This window comes from Salmo trutta, chromosome 33, assembly GCF_901001165.1.
Source record: "Salmo trutta chromosome 33, fSalTru1.1, whole genome shotgun sequence".
In the NCBI taxonomy this organism is placed as follows: domain Eukaryota; kingdom Metazoa; phylum Chordata; class Actinopteri; order Salmoniformes; family Salmonidae; genus Salmo; species Salmo trutta.
In genome coordinates, this window is record NC_042989.1 from 30,140,713 (window position 1) to 30,161,887 (window position 21,175).

Sequence of the window (21,175 nt, forward strand, 5' to 3'; positions counted from 1 at the left end):
AATAGCTATATAATAGAAATTCATGAAAACAAAAATGTGATTTTTGGTCTTAATGTAAGGTTAGGGTTAGGCATAAATTTAGCAGTGTGATGAAAGGTCAGTGTTAGGTTTAAAATCACATGTTAATAAGAAGGGAAATTGTAGAAAGAGGCGTGGTTTAGGGCTGTGGTAACTAGTGACGACCGAAGAATATGTGCCCTCCCCGTTAGCTACTTCCGCATTGTTGTCACTCCCCCTCCACAGCTACTGTTGACCCTGCTGCATACACGCTTGAAACCACCAACTCATCTGCCATCCCGTGGTTACTTGTCTTTTAAATCTAGTTTGTTTGCAAGCCAAGTTAGCGCTGTTCTCGTCCTTGCTGCTGTAGGAGTTCTGGCGAGTCCGCAGCCACTGCTGGCCATGGAGCGAGGAAGCGGGTTTTCGTTCATGAAGTATGGGACGGCAGCGTCTCTTGCGATGGTTCTGCTGGCGTACTGGTTCCGACCTCCCGGGGAGTCAAGGCTGGATGACCGGCTGGACACGGTGCTGTCCTCCCTGCTGCGGGCTGAAAGCAAAGTGGGGATTAACAACGCCAGACCCAGGGTGGCGATAGGTGAGCATCCTGTATAACCAGCTAGCTAAGCCTAACATCAGTTAGCTAGCTCAATTTAGCCACATATATTAGTATTATCTCTGGTTTAGGTAACCTTGCTTTGATGCGCAGGAGGTGGTGCATTTTGGATGGGGTTCTGGGTTGGTATGAAAACTATCTAGTAAAGCAAGCACCACCAGCTTTTTATGAAACCATTTTCAAATATTGTGGTTTTATGTAGCTTTAGCTAGCTAGTGAGCCAAATACCATAATAATTAGGGAAGTAGCCTAGCTGGAATGTTTTGTTGACATTGTCAGTCAGACCCATTTGTTTCTTACTGTTACTGTTCTTTGTTACATTAAATTGCCAATCAGGTACTGTACAGTATATGTATTGGGGAAATGTAGTTAGTTGTCGTTGGTTTAGGCCTAACTAGTTTTCCATTAACCAGTGATGAACAGCTATCTGTATAGACCCTCTTTGTGGACACTGGGGCAACAAGCATGTGTTCTCAGCATTTAGGTATAAAAACTCCTTTACACAAACGGGAGAACCCTGAGGTATTTGGAGACTACTAAAGGCATCCAGCTTTGTAACTGTTACCAGTTTTTCTGCATTCTGGCCCCTAAAGCCACTGTTGACTTGTCCCAGTATCTACCAACATACTAACCCACCCAGCTATCTCTGCAGACACATGACCAGACAGAGTAAAGGTTGTGGAGATCTGGACAAGAGTCTGGTATGTGCCCCTGGGTCCAAGGAGTAATGTAGAGATTAGAGACAAGATCACATTTTATGGGTCGTAAACACATATTTAACAGATGTTATTGCGGGTGTAGCAAAGTGCTTGTGTTCCTAGCTCCAGCAGTGCAGTAATATCTATATCACAACAATGCACACATCTAAAAGTTAAATAATGGAAATAAGAACTATAGAAATATTAGGATGCGCAATGTTGGAATCCGGAGTATAAATGTTTGTGTGTGATGGGATTTATGGACAGTATGTGGATTGTTGGAATCCGGAGTATAAATGTTTGTGTGTGATGGGATTTATGGACAGTATGTGGATTGTTGGAATCCGGAGTATAAATGTTTGTGTGTGATGGGATTTATGGACAGTATGTGGATTGTTGGAATCCGGAGTATAAATGTTTGTGTGTGATGGGATTTATGGACAGTATGTGGATTGTTGGAATCCGGAGTATAAATGTTTGTGTGTGATGGGATTTATGGACAGTATGTGGATTGTTGGAATCCGGAGTATAAATGTTTGTGTGTGTGATGGGATTTATGGACAGTATGTGGATTGTTGGAATCTGGAGTATAAATGTTTGTGTGTGATGGGATTTATGGACAGTATGTGGATTGTTGGAATCCGGAGTATAAATGTTTGTGTGTGATGGGATTTATGGACAGTATGTGGATTGTTGGAATCCGGAGTATAAATGTTTGTGTGTGATGGGATTTATGGACAGTATGTGGATTGTTGGAATCCGGAGTATAAATGTTTGTGTGTGTGATGGGATTTATGGACAGTATGTGGATTGTTGGAATCCGGAGTATAAATGTTTGTGTGTGATGGGATTTATGGACAGTATGTGGATTGTTGGAATCCGGAGTATAAATGTTTGTGTGTGATGGGATTTATGGACAGTATGTGGATTGTTGGAATCCGGAGTATAAATGTTTGTGTGTGTGATGGGATTTATGGACAGTATGTGGATTGTTGGAATCCGGAGTATAAATGTTTGTGTGTGATGGGATTTATGGACAGTATGTGGATTGTTGGAATCCGGAGTATAAATGTTTGTGTGTGTGATGGGATTTATGGACAGTATGTGGATTGAATATGTAGTATATCTTCATAATACGTAGGATAGAATATTATATGTACTGCAATAGTTAAATATGATGGCATTGACAGGAATACATTATTATACATATGAAATTACTAAAATAGTATGTATGCATTATTAAAGTGAGCAGTGTTCCATGTCTATGTACATAGGGCCGCAGCCTTTAAGGTGCAGAGTTGAGTAACAGGGTGGTAGCCGGCTAGTGATAGTGACTAAGTTCAGGGACTGGGTGGAGGCCGGCTAGTGATGGCTATTTAACAGTCTGATAGCCTTTTGAGATAGACGCTGTTTTTCAGTCTCTCGGTCCCAGCTTTGATGCACCTGTACTGACCTCGCCTTTTGGATGATAGCGGGGTGAACAGGCCGTGGCTCGGGTGTTTGATGCCCTTGATGATCTTTTTGGCCTTCCTGTGACATCGGGTGCGGTAGGTGTCCTGGAGAGCAGGAAGTGTGCCTCCGGTGATGCGTTGGGCAGACCGCACCACCCTCTGGAGAACCCTGCTGTTGCTGACGGTTCAGTTGCCGTACTAGGCGGTGATACAGCCCAACAGGAATGGGAGACATCATGGCATAGGCCAGACGTAACCTCATATACTCAGTATTGCACATCCCCATTTCTCTGAACCTTGAATATAATGCTGTTGCACAACTGTATAATTCAATATCTGTGATTCCTGTACCTTGCACAAGCCTTTTGTTTTACACAGTTAGTTACATGAGTGCAATTGCATTACGTGAGTATTCATGAGTCACTTATGAGTGACTTTGCAGTAATGATTGTGTTTTTACACGGGGGGGGGGGGGGGGTCCTGACATAGTGAGCTCACTGCAGGGATTGGGGACTGTTGTGCAGGGGGCAACGAATTATATTGCCTCCCAAATACTGTCTCCTTCCTCTCTCTGTCTCTCTCTGTCTCCAGGTTTGGGGGTTGTGTTGTGATTGTCTACAGTATTAAATACTGTTAGCTTCTCTCCCTCCAGGTTTAGAGGGTTGTGTTGTAATTGTCTACAGTATTAAATACTGTTAGCTTCTCTCCCTCCAGGTTTAGGGGGTTGTGTTGTGATTGTCTACAGTATTAAATACTGTTAGCTTCTCTCCCTCCAGGTTTAGGGGGTTGTGTTGTGATTTGTCTACAGTATTAAATACTGTTAGCTTCTCTCCCTCCAGGTTTAGGGGGTTGTGTTGTGATTGTCTACAGTATTAAATACTGTTAGCTTCTCTTCCTCCAGGTTTGGGGGTTGTGTTGTGATTGTCTACAGTATTAAATACTGTTAGCTTCTCTCCCTCCAGGTTTAGGGGGTTGTGTTGTGATTGTCTACAGTATTAAATACTGTTAGCTTCTCTCCCTCCAGGTTTAGGGGGTTGTGTTGTGATTGTCTACAGTATTAAATACTGTTAGCTTCTCTTCCTCCAGGTTTAGGGGGTTGTGTTGTGATTGTCTACAGTATTAAATACTGTTAGCTTCTCTCCCTCCAGGTTTAGGGGGTTGTGTTGTGATTGTCTACAGTATTAAATACTGTTAGCTTCTCTTCCTCCAGGTTTAGGGGGTTGTGTTGTGATTGTCTACAGTATTAAATACTGTTAGCTTCTCTCCCTCCAGGTTTAGGGGGTTGTGTTGTGATTGTCTACAGTATTAAATACTGTTAGCTTCTCTCCCTCCAGGTTTAGGGGGTTGTGTTGTGATTGTCTACAGTATTAAATACTGTTAGCTTCTCTCCCTCCAGGTTTAGGGGGTTGTGTTGTGATTGTCTACAGTATTAAATACTGTTAGCTTCTCTTCCTCCAGGTTTAGGGGGTTGTGTTGTGATTGTCTACAGTATTAAATACTGTTAGCTTCTCTCCCTCCAGGTTTAGGGGGTTGTGTTGTGATTGTCTACAGTATTAAATACTGTTAGCTTCTCTCCCTCCAGGTTTAGGGGGTTGTGTTGTGATTGTCTACAGTATTAAATACTGTTAGCTTCTCTTCCTCCAGGTTTAGGGGGTTGTGTTGTGATTGTCTACAGTATTAAATACTGTTAGCTTCTCTCCCTCCAGGTTTAGGGGGTTGTGTTGTGATTGTCTACAGTATTAAATACTGTTAGCTTCTCTTCCTCCAGGTTTAGGGGGTTGTGTTGTGATTGTCTACAGTATTAAATACTGTTAGCTTCTCTCCCTCCAGGTTTAGGGGGTTGTGTTGTGATTGTCTACAGTATTAAATACTGTTAGCTTCTCTCCCTCCAGGTTTAGGGGGTTGTGTTGTGATTGTCTACAGTATTAAATACTGTTAGCTTCTCTCCCTCCAGGTTTAGGGGGTTGTGTTGTGATTGTCTACAGTATTAAATACTGTTAGCTTCTCTTCCTCCAGGTTTAGGGGGTTGTGTTGTGATTGTCTACAGTATTAAATACTGTTAGCTTCTCTCCCTCCAGGTTTAGGGGGTTGTGTTGTGATTGTCTACAGTATTAAATACTGTTAGCTTCTCTCCCTCCAGGTTTAGGGGGTTGTGTTGTGATTGTCTACAGTATTAAATACTGTTAGCTTCTCTTCCTCCAGGTTTAGGGGGTTGTGTTGTGATTGTCTACAGTATTAAATACTGTTAGCTTCTCTCCCTCCAGGTTTAGGGGGTTGTGTAGACATCCTCGTGGACGGGGTGAGGTTGCTGAAGAAGATCGGCCTGCCACCTACAGACCAGCCTCTCCATCATGACTACATAGAGAACGCTGATCAGCTGGCACAGAGCTTCGCTTACTTCTTTGTCCCGGGAGCCGCTGCAGAGTGAGTCGCCAAGCACTGTGTGGTGTTAAATAACTGAAGGACCATGTTAGAAGGCAAAGGCGCTTAGGAACACGCGCGTGTGTGAAACTAAGAGACCAGGGGAGATATTTCTAGTTGAGGAGCAACATGGTGTTAGCAGGGTACACACTCAGAGTCAAGGTCCTGATATGCTACCACACCTTGTAGACTAAGGCATTAATCATAATTAATAGTCTAACTCCGTTCCTCTCACACCTTCTCATGTCAACAATCTTTGGCTTGAACTCCAGCTATCATCCATTTCTATTTAAAGGGGCAGTCTGCAGTTGCTACATTAATGATAGATACAGTGCTTCAGAAAGTTATACATTTAGATTGTGTGTCACTGGCCTACACACAATACCACATAATGTCAAAGTGGAGTTATGTACTTAGACATTTTTACAAATGAATTAAAAGTGAAACGCTGAAATGTCTTGAGTCTGAGTATTCAACCTCTTTGTTATGGCAGGCCTAAATATGTTCAGCAGTAAAATGTGCTTAATAAGTTGCATGGACTCACTCTGTGTGCAATAATAGTGTTTAACATGATTTTTGAATGACTACCTCATCTCTGCCCCACACATACAATTATCTGTAAGGTCCCTCAGTTGAGCAGTGAATTTCAAACAGATTCAACAACAAAGACCAGGGAGGTTTTCCAATGCCTCGCAAAGAAGGGCACCTATTTGTATTTTATTTTTACCTTTATTTAAGTAGGCAAGTCAGTTAAGAACAAATTCTTATTTTCAATGACAGCCTAGGAACAGTGCAGGGGCAGAACAACAGATTTGTACCTTGTCAGCTCGGGGATTCGAACTTGCAACCTTTCGGTTACTAGTCCAACGCTCTAACCAGTAGACTACCCTGCCGCCCAGGGCACCTATTTTTATTTTACCTTTATTTAACTAGGCAAGTCAGTTCAGAACAAATTCTTATTGGGTAAAAATAAAAAAAGGAGACATTGAGTATCCATTTGAGCATGGTGAAGTTATTAATTACACTGTGGATGGTGTATCAATACACCCAGTCATTAGAAACATACAGGCGTCCTCCCTAACTCAGTAGCCGGAGAGGAAGGAAACTACTCAGGGATTTCACCATGAGGCCAATGGTGACTTTAAAACAGTTACAGAGTTTAATGTCTGTGATAAGAGAAAACAGAGGATGGTTTAAGGTTTAACAACAATGAGCAGTTTAAAAAATATAAACGCGACAATTTCAAAGGTTTCACTGAGTTACAGTTCATAAAAGGAAATCAGTCAATTGAAATACATTCATTAGGTTCTAATCTATGGATTTCACATGACTGGACATACAGATATGCATCTGTTGGTCACAGATGCCTTTAAAAAAATAAAATAGGGGTGTGGATCAGAAAACCAGTCAGTATCTTGTGTGACCACCATTTGCCTCATGCAGCACAACACATCTCCTTTGCATAGAGGTGATCAGGCTGTTTATTGTGGCCTGTGGAATGTTGTCCCACTCCTCTTCAATGGCTGTGTGAAGTTTCTGGATATTGGAGGGAACTGGAACACGCTGTCGATCCAGAGCATCCCAAACATGCTCAATGGGTGACATGTCTGATTATGCAGGCCATGGAAGAACTGGGACATTTTCAGCTTCCAGGAATTGTGTACAGGCCTTTGTGACATGGGGTCGTGCATTACCATGCTGAAACAGAAGGTGATGACGGCGGATGAATGGCACGACAATGGGCTCTCAGGATCTCATCACGGTATCTCTGTGTATTCAAAATTCTATCAATAAAATACAATTGTGTTGGTTGTCTGTAGCTTATGCGTGCGCATACCACCACCATGTGAACAGAGAGCCCCATCAGCAAACCGCTCGCACACACAACGCCATACAAGCTGTCTGCCATCTGCCCGGTATAGTTGAAACCGGGATTCATCCGTGAAAAGCATATTTCTCCAGCGTACCAGTGGCCATTGAAGGTGAGCCAGTGGCCATTGTGCAAACCTGCAGTTTCATCAGCTGTCCGTGTGGCTAGTCTCAGACGTTCCCGCAGGTGAAGAACCGTGATGTTGAGGTCCTGGGCTGGCGTGGTTACACGTACTGCCAAATTCTCTAAAATGACATGGAGGTGGCTTATGGAAGAGAACTTAACATTCAATTCTTTGGCAACAGCTTTGGTGGATATTCCTGCAGCCAGCATGCCAATTGCATGATCCCTCAACTTGAGGCATTGTGTTGTGACAATTGCACATTTTAGAGTGGCCTTTTATTGTCCTTAGCACAAGGTGCATCTGTGTAATGATCATGCTGTTTAATCAGCTTCTTGATATGCCACATCTGTCAGGTGGATGGATTATCTTGGCAAAGAAGAAATGCTCACTAACCGGGATGTAAGCACATTTGTACACACAATTTGAGAGAAATACGCTATTTATGCATATGAAAGATTTCTGGGATCTTTTATTTCAGCTCATGAAACATGGGACCAACACTTTACATGTTTTTTTTGTTGTTCAGTGTAGTTACTCCACAATACTAACCTAATTGACAGTGAAAAGAAGGAAGCCTGTACAGGATAGAGAAACATGCATCCTGTTTGCAACAAGGCACTAAATGAATAGTGCAAAAAATGTGGCAACGCAATACATTTCTTTGTCATGAATACACGTGTTTGGGGTTAAATCCAATACAACACATTACTGAGTACCCCTCTCCATATTTATAACCATAGTGGTGGCTGCATCATGTTATGGGTATGCTGGTAATCATTAAGGACTGGGGAGCTTTTCAAAATAAAAAAATTAACAGAATGCAGCTAAGCACAGGCAAGATCCTAGAGGAAAACCTGTTTCAGTCTGTTTTCCACCAGACACATGGGAGATGAATTCACCTTTCAGCAGGACAATAACCTAAAGGCCAAATCTACACTGGAGTTACTTACCAAGAATATGGTGAATGTTCCTATATGGCCAAGTTACAGTTTTGACTTAAATCTACTTGAAAATGTATGCCAAGTAGATTTAAAAATGTATTGAAAATGGCTGTCTAGCATTGGCCAACAACCAATTTGACAGAGCTAGGTTCAACGGTCACACCTCATCAGAAACCAAAATATAATCCCGTTTTACTTCAGTGTTTTGTAAACATTGGAAATGTAAACCAACACTGTTTAGCCTCAAAATATGGTTGAAACAATAATTTTGATGTCATGGATGGTCAGTCCTTGCATCCGTAGATCTGTCTAAGAATTTGAGTGGTTATACCTACCTTGCTCCATCCCTCAGATTTTTACCAAAACAGAGGCAGGGTGTCCAGTTTTATTGTTCGAAGTGTGGATTGGCCCAACAAGTAGCTAGCTGCCAAACATGGCTCTGGTTTTCTCTCAATGCTAGCTCCCTTTTCAGTTGTGTTGCAGTGTAGCGTAGCTATGTGCTCAGTGTGTGGAAGTAAGTTGTAATGAAAACAGTCTGAGTTCCTTTCTCACCATGGAGCTGTCTGTATCTGTATACTGATACACTGTGGCTTGATGATACCAGGGTTGGGGGTCACTTCGAATTAGTCAGTCAATTTCAGGAAGTAAACTGAATTCCAATTCAATCATTAAAAAAACTAAACAATTCTCAATAAACTGAAAATGAGAAGCTATTTAAAACGTTTTTTAAATTTCATTTCAAATCTTTTCCTGAATTGGGTGACTTCAACTCAAATGACCCCAACCATGGTTGATACTAATATGTGGAGAAGAGAAAGGCACAGAGTCATGCAACACACAGGTGCTGCCTGGGCTCTAATAACCGTAATCAAACTCTAATCTACCTGATGCTGTGACTCATCCTGTAGGTTAATCTGATTACATTGAGGCCAAGTATGCATCACACACACACAAACACACACACTTCTAGAAAGTTTCTGGGTATGGTTTTGTAATGCTTTTTAAGCAGTGATGTTTCTACCTTCTAAACTTCCCTTTTTCTGGTACCTCCCTCCCCCACCTCTTCTCCTCTCAGGCGGTTTGTGATGAACAACACCCTGTTCAGTCAGCTGGTGGAGACATCTCGTGAGTTGCCCGGCAACCGCTGGTCCATAGGTGGCAACGCCCCAGTGATGGCTGGTCGAATGGCAACCGAGGGCTGCGACGTGTTGCTAGGGGGGAGCTTTAGCCCAGACTTCGCTGATGTACTGTCCCAGCATATCACAGGTGTGTGTACACACACAGTCATCACGGTTACATACCTAACATGTCCCTCCTTGATTCCATCCCCCACCTCTCACCCCTCTCTCTGTTTGTCCAGTTGCAGGTAATGTGGTGGACGAGCCTGATATCCATCTGATCCTGGAGTACCCATCTGGAGCCACCTGGGGCCAGTACACCGCCCGCAGGGCCAACAGGTGTGTGTCTGCCCAACAGGTGTGTGTGTGTGCGTATTTATGTGTGGACCTACTAGTGATGCATCTTATACTGGTACCAAAACGTCATGATACCAACATTTTAGAATACATACAAAAAAAGATTGCAGTTTTGAAAGCGCAGTAACTACAGTTGACTGTTTTTTTGGACATAGTAATTGCAGAATAACTGTAGTGTAATGCAGTTCAACTGCAGTTATACTGCACTGTAACTGCTGTTACACTGCAAAATTACTGCACTAAAAAACCTGCTTCTCTCAGCATCCCCAACCAGCCCTCACTCACCTGCTTCTCTCTGTCTGCTCTTCATGCATGTCTATTCCTCAGTCAGTTTAAAAAATATATAACTTACCCATGATGGCGAGCGGGGATGCAGACCGAGACCCTGATGAGTCTTCTGTTGTTAGATTTGTACATTTTGTTAAATTGGAGCAGAGAGCAATGTTGATACATTGTATCATTTCATGGCCTGTTATAACTGAGAGCACAGACCAGTCTGAGTAGACTACAAGTTCACTGTCATGCAGCTTCTGAGTGTCAGAGAGGGAAAGGCATGCTTTACAGCAAAGAAAATGACTTGTCTCTTGCCTAAACGGTTAAAAGAATATGACTCATATTAACGGAGGGGACGTTTTTTCATTATATCAGGATTCGCACGCATTTGATATAATTTCACAAACCATGTTTAAAACTCATCCTGGGTCGCTAATTATTGGTTGATAACAAACAACATTGTTCAGTCATGATACCTAGCTAGCTAACAACCTGGTAACTTGACAGTAGTTTTAGGCACATTTGATTTATACAGGAAGAAAGGAAAAGGGTCTGCTACTCATAAGATGTGCTTCAAAAGGTAGGATTCATATAGGCATAATGTAAGTCTAAACTATATCAAAAATCTATTTCTTTCTGCTGCTCCTTCAATTCTGTTTGGTGCCCAATGTTTTAAAAGTAGGGAGCAGTGTGTGTATTTGTGTTTGTGGGAGAGCGAGGGTGGTGTGTTTTTATGAGAGTGAGGGAGACAGTGGGTGTCTGTGTTAACTGAAGAGTAAAGAAGGTTTCATGCAGTGTTTTCTCCTTACTGACAATGATATGCAGATCATCATGCAGTGTTTTCTCCTTACTGACAATGATATGCAGATCATCATGCAGTGTTTTCTCCTTACTGACAATGATATGCAGATCATCATGCAGTGTTTTCTCCTTACTGACAATGATATGCAGATCATCATGCAGTGTTTTCTCCTTACTGACAATGATATGCAGATCATCATGCAGTGTTTTCTCCTTACTGACAATGATATGCAGATCATCATGCAGTGTTTTCTACTTACTGACAATGATATGCAGATCATCATGCAGTGTTTTCTACTTACTGACAATGATATGCAGATCATCATGCAGTGTTTTCTCCTTACTGACAATGATATGCAGATCATCATGCAGTGTTTTCTACTTACTGACAATGATATGCAGATCATCATGCAGTGTTTTCTACTTACTGACAATGATATGCAGATCATCATGCAGTGTTTTCTCCTTACTGACAATGATATGCAGATCATCATGCAGTGTTTTCTCCTTACTGACAATGATATGCAGATCATCATGCATGTATGTCACAGGAGGTTGGTGACACCTTAATTGGGGAGGACAGGCTCGTGGTAATAGCTGTTGCAGAATGAGTGGAACGGTATCAAACTATGTGTTTGATGCCGTTCCATTCGCGTTGTTCCTTGTTCCAGCTATTATTATGAGCCGTCCTTCCTTCAGCAGCCTCCACTGATGTATTTTCGTCCAGCCAAATTGCAGGTAGGCCTTTGCAAATATGAGCAAATCAGCCATTCTATGCAGTATTCTACTGAACAGTGTGATGTTAAATTCAATGTGTTGTATTGAGTAGAAGTGTGAATTTCAATGACAGGTTTTTGGAGAATGTTTAGAAAACAAGAACAAGCGTTTGGGAGACGCGGTGAACAGGATGTTTAATTTTGTTCCCCGTGGTATCGCGATACTACTCGCCCACAGGTTGAAGTGTTTGTTGATAGCCTATGCGTATTGGCTACAGCCTGTCATGTTCAGACCGATGCCGACATGAGGCGCCTAAAAATGTAGCCGAATTTGAATAGGCTAAACGGCAGTCATGTTTGACAAATATAATTTAGGATCATTATTAGTACACTACATGACCAAAAGTATGTGACACCTGCTCGTCGCACATCTCATGCTGAAATCATGGGCATTAATATGGAGTGGTGAAGCGTGATTCATCACTCCAGAGAACGCGCTTCCACTGCTCGAAAGTCCAGTGGCGGCGAGCTTTACACCACTCCAGCCAACACTTGTCATTGCGCATGGTGATCTTAGGCTTGTGTGCGGCTGCTCGGCCATGGAAACCCATTTCATGAAGCTCCTGACAGAACAGTCCTTGTGCTGAGGTTGCTTCCAAGGGTAGTTTGGAACTCGGTAGTGAGTGTTGCAACCCGAGGACAGACGATTTTTACGTGCTTCAGCACTCTGCGGTCCCGTTCTGTGAGCTTGTGAGGCCTACCACTTCGCGGCTGATCTGTTGTTGCTCTTAGACGTTTCCACTTCACAATAACACACTTACAGTTGACCGGAGCAGCTCTAGCATGGCAGAAATTTTTGGAAAGGTGGCATCCTATGACTGTGCCACATTGAAAGTCACTGAGCTCTTCAGTAAGGCTATTCTACTGCCAATGTTTGACTATTGAGTTAGCATTTTTTTTACACCTCTCAGTAGTGGGTGTGGCTGGAATAGCCGAATCCACTCATTTGAAGGGGTATCCACATACTTTTGTATGTACAGTGCATTCGAAAGGTATTCAGACCCCTTGACTTTTTCCACATTTTTGTTTTACTTTAGTCTTATTCTAAAATTGATTAAATAGTTTTTTTTCCCTCATCAAGTATTCAGACCCTTTACTTAGTACTTTGTTGAAGGACCTTTGGCAGCGATTATAGCCTAGTCTTCTTGGGTATGACACTACAAGCTTGGCACATCTGTATTTGGGGAGTTTCTCCCATTTATTTTCTGCAGATCTCCTCCAGCTCTGTCAGGTTGGATGGGGAGCGTTGCTGCACAGCTATTTTCAGGTCTCTCCAGTGATGTTCGATCAGGGCTCTGGCTGGGCCACTCAAGGACATTCAGAGACTTGTCCTGAAGCCACTCCTGCGTTGTCTTGGCTGTGTGCTTAGGGTCGTTGTCCTTTTGGAAGGTGAACCTTCGCCCCATTCTGAGGTCCTGAGCGCTCTGGAGCAAGTTTTCATCAAGGATCTCTCTGTACTTTGCTCCGGTCATCTTTGCCTCAATCCTGACTAGTGTCCCAGTCCCTGCAACTGAAAAACATCCCCACAGCATGATGCTGCAACCACCATGTTTCACCGTTGGGATGGTGCCAGGTTTCCTCCAGACATGACGCTTGGCATTCAGGCCAAAGAGTTCAATCTTGGTTTCATCAGAACAGAGAATCTTGTTTCTCATGGTCTGAGAGTCCTTTAGGTGCCTTTTGGCAAACTCCAAGCGAGATGTCATGTGCCTTTTACTGAGGAGTGGCTTCCGTCTGGCCACTCTACCATAAAGGCCTGATTGGTGGAGTTCTGCAGAGATGGTTGTCCATCTGGAAGGTTCTCCCATCTCCACAGAGGAACTCTGGAGCTCTGTCGGAGTGAACATCAGGTTCTTGGTCACCTCCCTGACCAAGGCCCTTCTCCCCTGATTGCTCAGTTTGGCCGGACAGTCAGCTCTAGGAAGAGTCTTGGTGGTTCCAAACTTTTTCCATTTAAGAATGATAGAGGCCACTGTGTTCTTGGGGACCTTCAATGATGCAGACATTTTTTGGTACCCTTCCCCAGATCTGTGCCTCGACATAATCTTGTCTTGGAGCTCTACAGACAATTCCTTTGACCTCATGGCTTGGTTTTTGCTTTGACATGCACTGTCAAATGTGGGACCTTAATATAGACAGGTGTGTGCCTTTCCAAATCATGTCCAATCAATCGAATTTACCACAGGTGAACTCTAATCAACTTGTAGGAACACCTTAAGGATGACCAATGGGAACAGGATGCACCTGAGCCCAATTTCGAGTATCATAGCAAAGGGTCTGAATACTTATGTAAATAAGGTATTTGTTTTATTTTTTAATAAAAAAAACAATGTATTTTTCTAAACCAGTTTTCACTTTGTCATTTATGAGATATTGTGTGTAGGTTAGTTCGGATTTGTATTTATTTCATCCATTTTAGAATAAGGCTGTAACGTAACAAAATGTGGGAAAAGTGATGGGTTCTGAATACTTGCCAAAGGCTCTGTATAGTGTATCTAAAGGCTTGATTCTGTCTATACTTGAGGCAGTGTTCATTCTGATAGGAGAGAAAGGGCTGTTACGCACTGCAATGTCACCCACCTTGCAATCTGAGCGGAGGCAGTCAACATTTTGAAACTATTGAACCATAAACTTAAAACATAGACGCTTTTTGTCATTTTATGAGGCATGTCTTACCTTGTTCCAACCATAGGATTGTCGAGGGGATTGTTTTATAAACACTTCCTCATATGCCATTGAAACCAGTATTTCTCTCGTTCTCAACATTCTTTCATTGTCCAGCAGCCAAAGACACAGTCCTAGTTATATTAACAACCCATGCTTGTTGTCTCATCTTTAGATCTTCCCTCTTTCTACTTTTCTGAAGGATATTTTCATCTGTCATATGAAACCACTTGCATTGGCAGTACACTTTTGAGAATGGTATTTTCCGGCTAATTGTGTTTTTGAACATTTGTGCTTACTGCCGTGTCGCATTGCTGCGTTTATAATGTGAAGAAATAGCTTATCAACATTAAGCTAAACGTTCTGATTTGTTGCATCATCCTCATTTGCTTTTTTTGATGTACAGTGGTTTAATAAATGTTTGAAATATTTATTTATTGCACAGAACGACAAGATGACATGCAATGCCTGTGAGAAGGACCCGATCACGTGGCGGGCATTGGCTAATAAGAATTTAGATATCTGAGAGCGCCATGTGAGTGAGAGGTGCTTCGAAACTCAGCGATTGGAAGGCGGGAGAAGGGAATTCATTATTATATTCAGCCCAAGGGCACAATGGCCACTTTGGCCGCAAGGCATATATTCTTTTATGGGGAATTATGGCCACACAAGGGCGTTGATGCCGGGAAATCCGAGGCCTGAAGTACCTGTAATATAGTCCATTATGACCATTGCCTTGTGTCACTAACGTGTGTGTGTGTGTGTGTGTGTGTGTGTGTGTGTGTGTGTGTGTGTGTGTCCAGGTACATAGTCCACAGTGATGACCATAACCCATACCTAGCGTCACTGGAGGACTTTGAGGATAAGCTGCAGGACTTCCATCCTGACCTGCTAGTGATGGGCGGGCTCCAAATGATGGACAGCTTCCCCTTCCAACAAGGTGAGGGGATACTTCACCACCTTGTCCGCTACTGAGCTCGGTCTCCAATAGGGAGGCCTGGGCCCGTATCCACAAGCCTTTGAGTAGGAGTGTTGTTCTAGAATCAGCTTTATCTTTTAGATCAAAATGAATAAGATTACATGGACAGGCGGGGACCTGATCCTGAATCAGCACTCCTACTCTGAGACGCTTTGTGGATACTGGCTCGGAGGTGTTTTCAGAGCAGTGCTGGTTCCCATTGAGTAACAGACTGTTGGTATTTTAGTGGTTTGTGTTTCTGTGAGGCAGATTGAGGGGAGAGCAGGCGATTGAGGGGAGGGTTGTTTTCCAGTGATGTGCAGACTGTTGGTATTAAAGGGGATTAACATGCCTGCCTCTATACAGTAGCTCTGTAGCCTCACACACAGGCCACTGGCCCCCAGTCGGCATGGGAAGGCTCTGTAGCCTCACACACAGGCCACTGGCCCCCAGTCGGCGTGGGAAAGCTCTGTAGCCTCACACACAGGCCACTGGTCCCCAGTCAGCATGGGAAAGCTCTGTAGCCTCACACACAGGCCACTGGCCCCCAGTCGGCATGGGAAAGCTCTGTAGCCTCACACACAGGCCACTGGCCCCCAGTCGGTGTGGGAAAGCACATACCGGGAGTGTTTGTGTGTTGGGGTGTATCCAATGTTGTGTCAACACGGCTTTGTGATGTCAGACTGGTTTAACTACTTTTGATAATTTATCTTTCGCTCTCTCTTCAGGTGAGAGGGAAAACCTGCTCTCTCGGCTTGGCAATCTCCTCTCCTCCTCCTCCCCTCGGACGGGCGTCCATTTTGAGATGGCCAGCTTCGTGGATGAGGGTCTAATGGGGGACCTGCTGCGTCTGGTCCTGCCCCACGCCGACTCCCTGGGGATGAACGAGCAGGAGCTGCCCAACCTGCTCAGCCTTTTGAGGGGCTCTAACGTCACCGTACTCTCTGACCCTAACCCCCGCGTTGCTACCGTCCTCGACCAGATGAGGGAGCTCTACCGCCTGGTCAACCAGCGCTACCGCCATGCTAATGAGGATAGCGGCGTAGACGCTAATGCAGCTAGCGCTAAAGGCCGGCTGCTGTCCAGGCTCCACGTGCACACGTTGGCGTTCCAGGCCATGATCGTGACGCGTGGCTCCCAGTGGAAGAACACCATGTCGGCCGTGGCCAAGGCCTCGCTTACTGCCAACCGCCACGTGTGCGGCTCGCCGGACATCGACCCCAGCAAGGCGCGGCTCATCATGGACGAGTCATTCTCTGTGAGCCGGCAGGAGGGCAGCCAGCGGATCCCTCTAGAGGAGACCAGGCCTGTCAGCTGCTGGGACGAGGATGACTATGAGATCTGTGTGGCGCCCAACCTAGTGTGCACAGATGTTTACCAGACTGCAGGGGGAGGGGACAACATCTCTGCCGCAGGACTGGTGCTGCAGATCTGAGCCGACTTTAGCGACCAACGGCTAACTCTAGCAAAGAGATCCCCTAACATGTGAAGTCTTTTATCATTCTGGTTTTAGGTGTGTTGTTTGTGTTGCCGGTGCAATGCAAATGCTGTGTGCAGTGTGTCTAGCAGGGCTGAGCCTACTCCTCTTCTGTGCTTTTAGCTGTCCTCTGCCTACTCTCCCCCCTTTCCTCCTGTGCTCCTCTTTCTCCTGTCCTCTCTCTGAGCAGTATGACCTGACACATCCACACACACTCATACACTCTCTCATTCCATCAGGTGGAGCTCATCTCATAATCTCACTCATATCATATGGGACCTATTTCCTCAACCAGGGCCACGTTCCGTAGCCAAATGTTGCAGATAGAAATACCACGAATAGAGCTGACGTGATTCCTTACTCTACATGTCAGAGGCATATTTGTTCTACATAGAAATATGCTATCTGAATATCCAAAACGTTGCGTCCTACTGAACGCTCCCCCCATGTGTGTGTGTGTGTCTTCCTTTGACGTGTGTTTGTCAGGTGTGTTAAGGTCCAGACACTATTCACGTACACGTCACATATACACTCCCTGTAGAGCGTTACATATATACATATCTGGTGTCCATAGCTATTCCATTCTGTTCCAGGATATCCACGCACAAAACAAACATTCCAACAGTTTCACCATTTCAGCCAAAACATTCTATAGTTTTTTTCTGAAAGGAAAGCTTTCCTTTGATATGACTGTTTTCATGTTAACCTGATTTAGAGCTGGTGGCATACGGGCCTTATTTCATGTATCTAGCGCCTGTACACATAATGCACTGTGATGTTGTCATCTTCAGTCTGAATCCTATGTAATGATTGACAACCACAGGGGAGTGTTTCTCTGTTATGTCTGTAATGTGAAAGAGAGACTTTTTTTTTTTACCCTTGACATGAGCGTGTATTCTTCTCATAACCTCCTCACTCTCCGTATACTGCCTGCATCCTATCATATCATTGAGTCATACACACATTAGGTGCTTAAGTTGTGTGTTTGAATGATTCTCGCATGGGCCACATACAAGGCGCTTTGGATAAAAGCATCTGCAAATTAAGTATGCTATATCAGACAAACAAGTTTGTGTCATTTAGATGTGTTTTCTCTGCAGAACAGCCCATATGATCTCTTTACCTGGGCCCATATTCATAAAGATTCTTGGAGAAGGAGTAATAATCTAGGATCAGTTATCTTTTAGCTCATAGGCAATTGATTAAGTTTACATGGACCGGGGTTAACCTGATCCTAGATCAGCACTTCTACTATGAAACTCCTTATGAATACAGGCCCTGTTCTAAAGGGGGACTGGGTGCATCCTACCAGTCTAAAGTGGCTTTCTCTCCTTGTTTCCTTTATTTAATTGGTCAGAAAGAACTGCACCTATCCCCAATCATATAAGTTGAGATGAGTTGCAGAGGGAAGGGAGGAAGCTGCTGTGTACTACTGAGATGCAGCATGAAGCCTGTAGGCTTGGCAGGGTTTCTCCACTGTCCTCTTAAGGCGGTTGCATTTATTTTAGTCCACCCGTCTGCGTGTGTGTTCCTGCTTCTCTGCAACTGCTTGTACACACCCATGTTGTGTGTGCGGATGTATTTGCATGAGTGTGCATGCTTGCAGAATATATTTGCTCGAGTGAATGAATGTGTGTGTTGCTCTGGCCAGCTGACGTAATTGTTGTCTCAGGGATTATCTGACCTGTGCTGTTAAGGAGGTGTGGAATATCTGGGTCCGTCTTTCTGGAGGCTCTGGGATAGACACTTCCAGATGGATCGCAGTACATGGAAGGAAGGATGGCTCATGGCCAGGTGAATTGGTTTGTTCTGAGTGACTTGGGCGAAATAAAGAAACACACATTCCATCTTGTGGTGTCTATCCTGTCTGTTATTTACACAAAGTTATTTTCAGCTCATCCAAGCCATGTCTGAATCTGTCAAACCCACAATGAGGACACACTCAAAGGGTAGACCCTTTTCATTGGTGTGTTCAAAGATACTGAGTCGTTATTGAATGAGATTTTGTAGATTTGTGAAATGTATGCTATTTGGCGACATCTGCTGTTCCGATTGTTGGGAATTTATTCAAGCTGCCATCAATCAAAATCAACATAGGTCACTACTTTTCAAATGTTTAGTTGTTTACATGGTTACACAAATACTCCCGAGTCGATATTCACGTAATAATAAGGAATTCCCCTCGACCACACCTGCAAATTGGGGATAAAATATTTTCAATTGACCCCCATTGTAAAAGAGACAACTTTTTTGTTATACTGAAATAACAAAACATACCGAAAGCTGCTTTGTTGTTCAATGTAATGTTACACTGAACAAAAAATATAAACGCAACTTGCAACAATTTCAAAGATTTCACTGAGCTACAGGTCATATAAGGAAATCAGTCTATTTAAATAAATAAGTTAGGCCCTAATCTATGGATTTCACATGACTGGGAATACAGATATGCATCTGTTGGACACAGACGCCTTCTAAAAAAGGTAGGGGTGTGGATCAGAAAACCAGTCAGTATCTGGTGTGACCACCATTTGCCTCATGCAGCCCGCCACATCTTCGCATAGAGTTGATCAGGCTGTTGATCCACTCCTCTCCCATAGGGCGGCCCACAATTGGCCCAGTGTCGTCCGGGTTATGGGTTGGCCGGCGTAGGCCGTCATTGTAAATAAGAATTTGTTCTTAGCTGACTTGCCTAGATAAATAAACAATTCAATGGCTGTGTGAATTTGCTGGATAGCCCTGCTGGAAAATCCAGTTTGGAACCGTAGCGGTGTGTGGTACAATCACTGGCATAACTCCCCCTCCCCTCATGCCGTGCGACCGTGAGATATAGGCCTAAAGGCCAGGACAATAAGAAGACACAGTGGCAGAATGAATTCAACTATACCTTTGTTTTATTTTATTTAAGTAGGCAAGTCAGTTCAGAACAAAATCTTATTTTACAATGGCGGCCTACCCCCCCGGCCAAACCCTCCTGTAACCTAGATGACGCTGGGCCAATTGTGCGCCGCCCTATGGGACTCCAGATCACAGCCGGTTGTGATACAGCCCGGGATCGAACCAGGGTCTGTAGTGATGCCTCTAGCACTGAGGTGCAGTGCCTTAGACCGCTGTGCCACTTGGATAGCAACCTCTGTCCAGTGAAGACCACAAAGCATATTGCATGTACAGCAACAGAAAATTACATGACCTACTGCATGGTCAAGCAAGTTAATGTTTACGACATTTTCGGACTACTAAACAACTATGGATTTAGAACCATAGAGAGTTACCGTAACTCGCAAAGAAAACAGGAGCTGCCTCCACTATTCCAGCACCATTTCAACTTCATTAAAATCACCTCTGCTTAGTCTAATACAGTAACAACTAAAATATACCAAAAACAATTTAGTCCAATCAACATCAGCTAAATATGATGTGGGTGTCCATGTTTCTGATTTATGTGTGTGTGTGTGTGTGTGTGCGTTCGCGCAGTAGAAAAACACGTTGACTCACGAAACAGTCTGTCACTCTGTCATACAGTACACGCTGTTATTATTTGTTGTCCTAGGCTACCTGGTTAAAATTCTTGCTGGCTATCCTAACTTCCAATCATGGGCAACGTTAGCTAGTTAACATTAGCCTCCTATATCTAATTTCCATCCTCTCGAGCCAGGGGCACAACAATGTATGAATTAATTGTTGGATCAGAATCGCCGTTATAATCATTGGCCAGTATGGATCCCTATCTCCATCAATCGTTAATTTAGGAAAGGGCCAATTTTAGTTAGCTGGCTAGCTAGCCATCGGAGGACAACAACACAACAAGATGCAACAATTTAAGTTTTTCTGTCAATGATGTATGCTCTCAATGGGATTTGATCGGAACGACGCCAAATCCAAGCTGGCTTCCCTTGACACTTTTTTGGGGTGTGCCAGGACCATTCACATTTGAGCTTGCTTAGTTTAGCTCAACAATGATTGGCACATTTTTTATACTTTTTTTTAATCAAGGGAGGCCAGATGCTCGCTGGCTTCCCTTGCCTTCAACGCTACAGCCGGCAACAATGTCATACTGGTTTGGACCAGACAGCACCAGATAGATGGCCTACAGACAGAGGGGCGCTGTTTCACTCGCTCAGATGCTTTCTCCTATGAGATACATCAAATCAAATTGTATTTGTCACATGTGCCGAATACAACAGGTGTAGGCCTTAAAGTGAAATGCTTACTTACAAGCCCTTAACCAACAATGCAGTTCAAGAAATAGAGTTAAGAAAATATTTACTAAATAAACTAAAGTAAAAAATAAAATCAAAAGTAACACAACAAAATATCAATAACCAGGCTATATACAGGTTAATGTATACATTAAGTCTCTTGCGAATTAAAGGAAAAGTATCTATTCTAGGTATTCTATTGTTTACAAAAATTATTACAAAGTCTGATTGTTGTGGCTACTAATCTTAGATGTCAAATTAGCCGCTTGATGCTTGAATGAATGTTGACTGCATTGTACACGCTTGGCAAACAGTCTTGGAGAGGAGGGCAGGGTTACTTGGTATATACTACAGGTGAGTCTTGGAGAGGAGGGGTAGGATTACCTGGTATATACTACAGGTGAGTCTTGGAGAGGAGGGTAGGATTACCTGGT

The 21,175-nt window shown here is 43.6% G+C and overlaps 1 protein-coding gene across 1 annotated transcript; it reads left to right on the forward strand.

Moving 5' to 3' along the window:
• The first annotated feature begins 208 nt into the window (after positions 1 to 208).
• LOC115172812 (ADP-dependent glucokinase) lies at positions 209 to 18,389 on the forward strand. The gene is made up of 6 exons (XM_029730581.1): positions 209 to 595; positions 5,027 to 5,186; positions 9,194 to 9,384; positions 9,479 to 9,575; positions 14,911 to 15,047; positions 15,794 to 18,389. Exons 1-6 carry the CDS (start codon positions 403 to 405, stop codon positions 16,498 to 16,500), a joined length of 1,485 nt encoding a protein of 494 aa, XP_029586441.1. The 5' UTR covers positions 209 to 402; the 3' UTR covers positions 16,501 to 18,389.
• Positions 18,390 to 21,175: the final 2,786 nt, after the last annotated feature.

Bases quoted from the DNA above. Each gene is read 5' to 3' on its own strand.
- LOC115172812 (XM_029730581.1), top strand. From the start codon at position 403: ATGGAGCGAGGAAGCGGGTTTTCGTTCATGAAGTATGGGACGGCAGCG. The intron at 9,576-14,910 runs GTGTGTGTCTGC...GTGTGTGTCCAG, and splicing joins ACCGCCCGCAGGGCCAACAG to GTACATAGTCCACAGTGATG. The intron at 15,048-15,793 runs GTGAGGGGATAC...CTCTCTCTTCAG, and splicing joins CAGCTTCCCCTTCCAACAAG to GTGAGAGGGAAAACCTGCTC.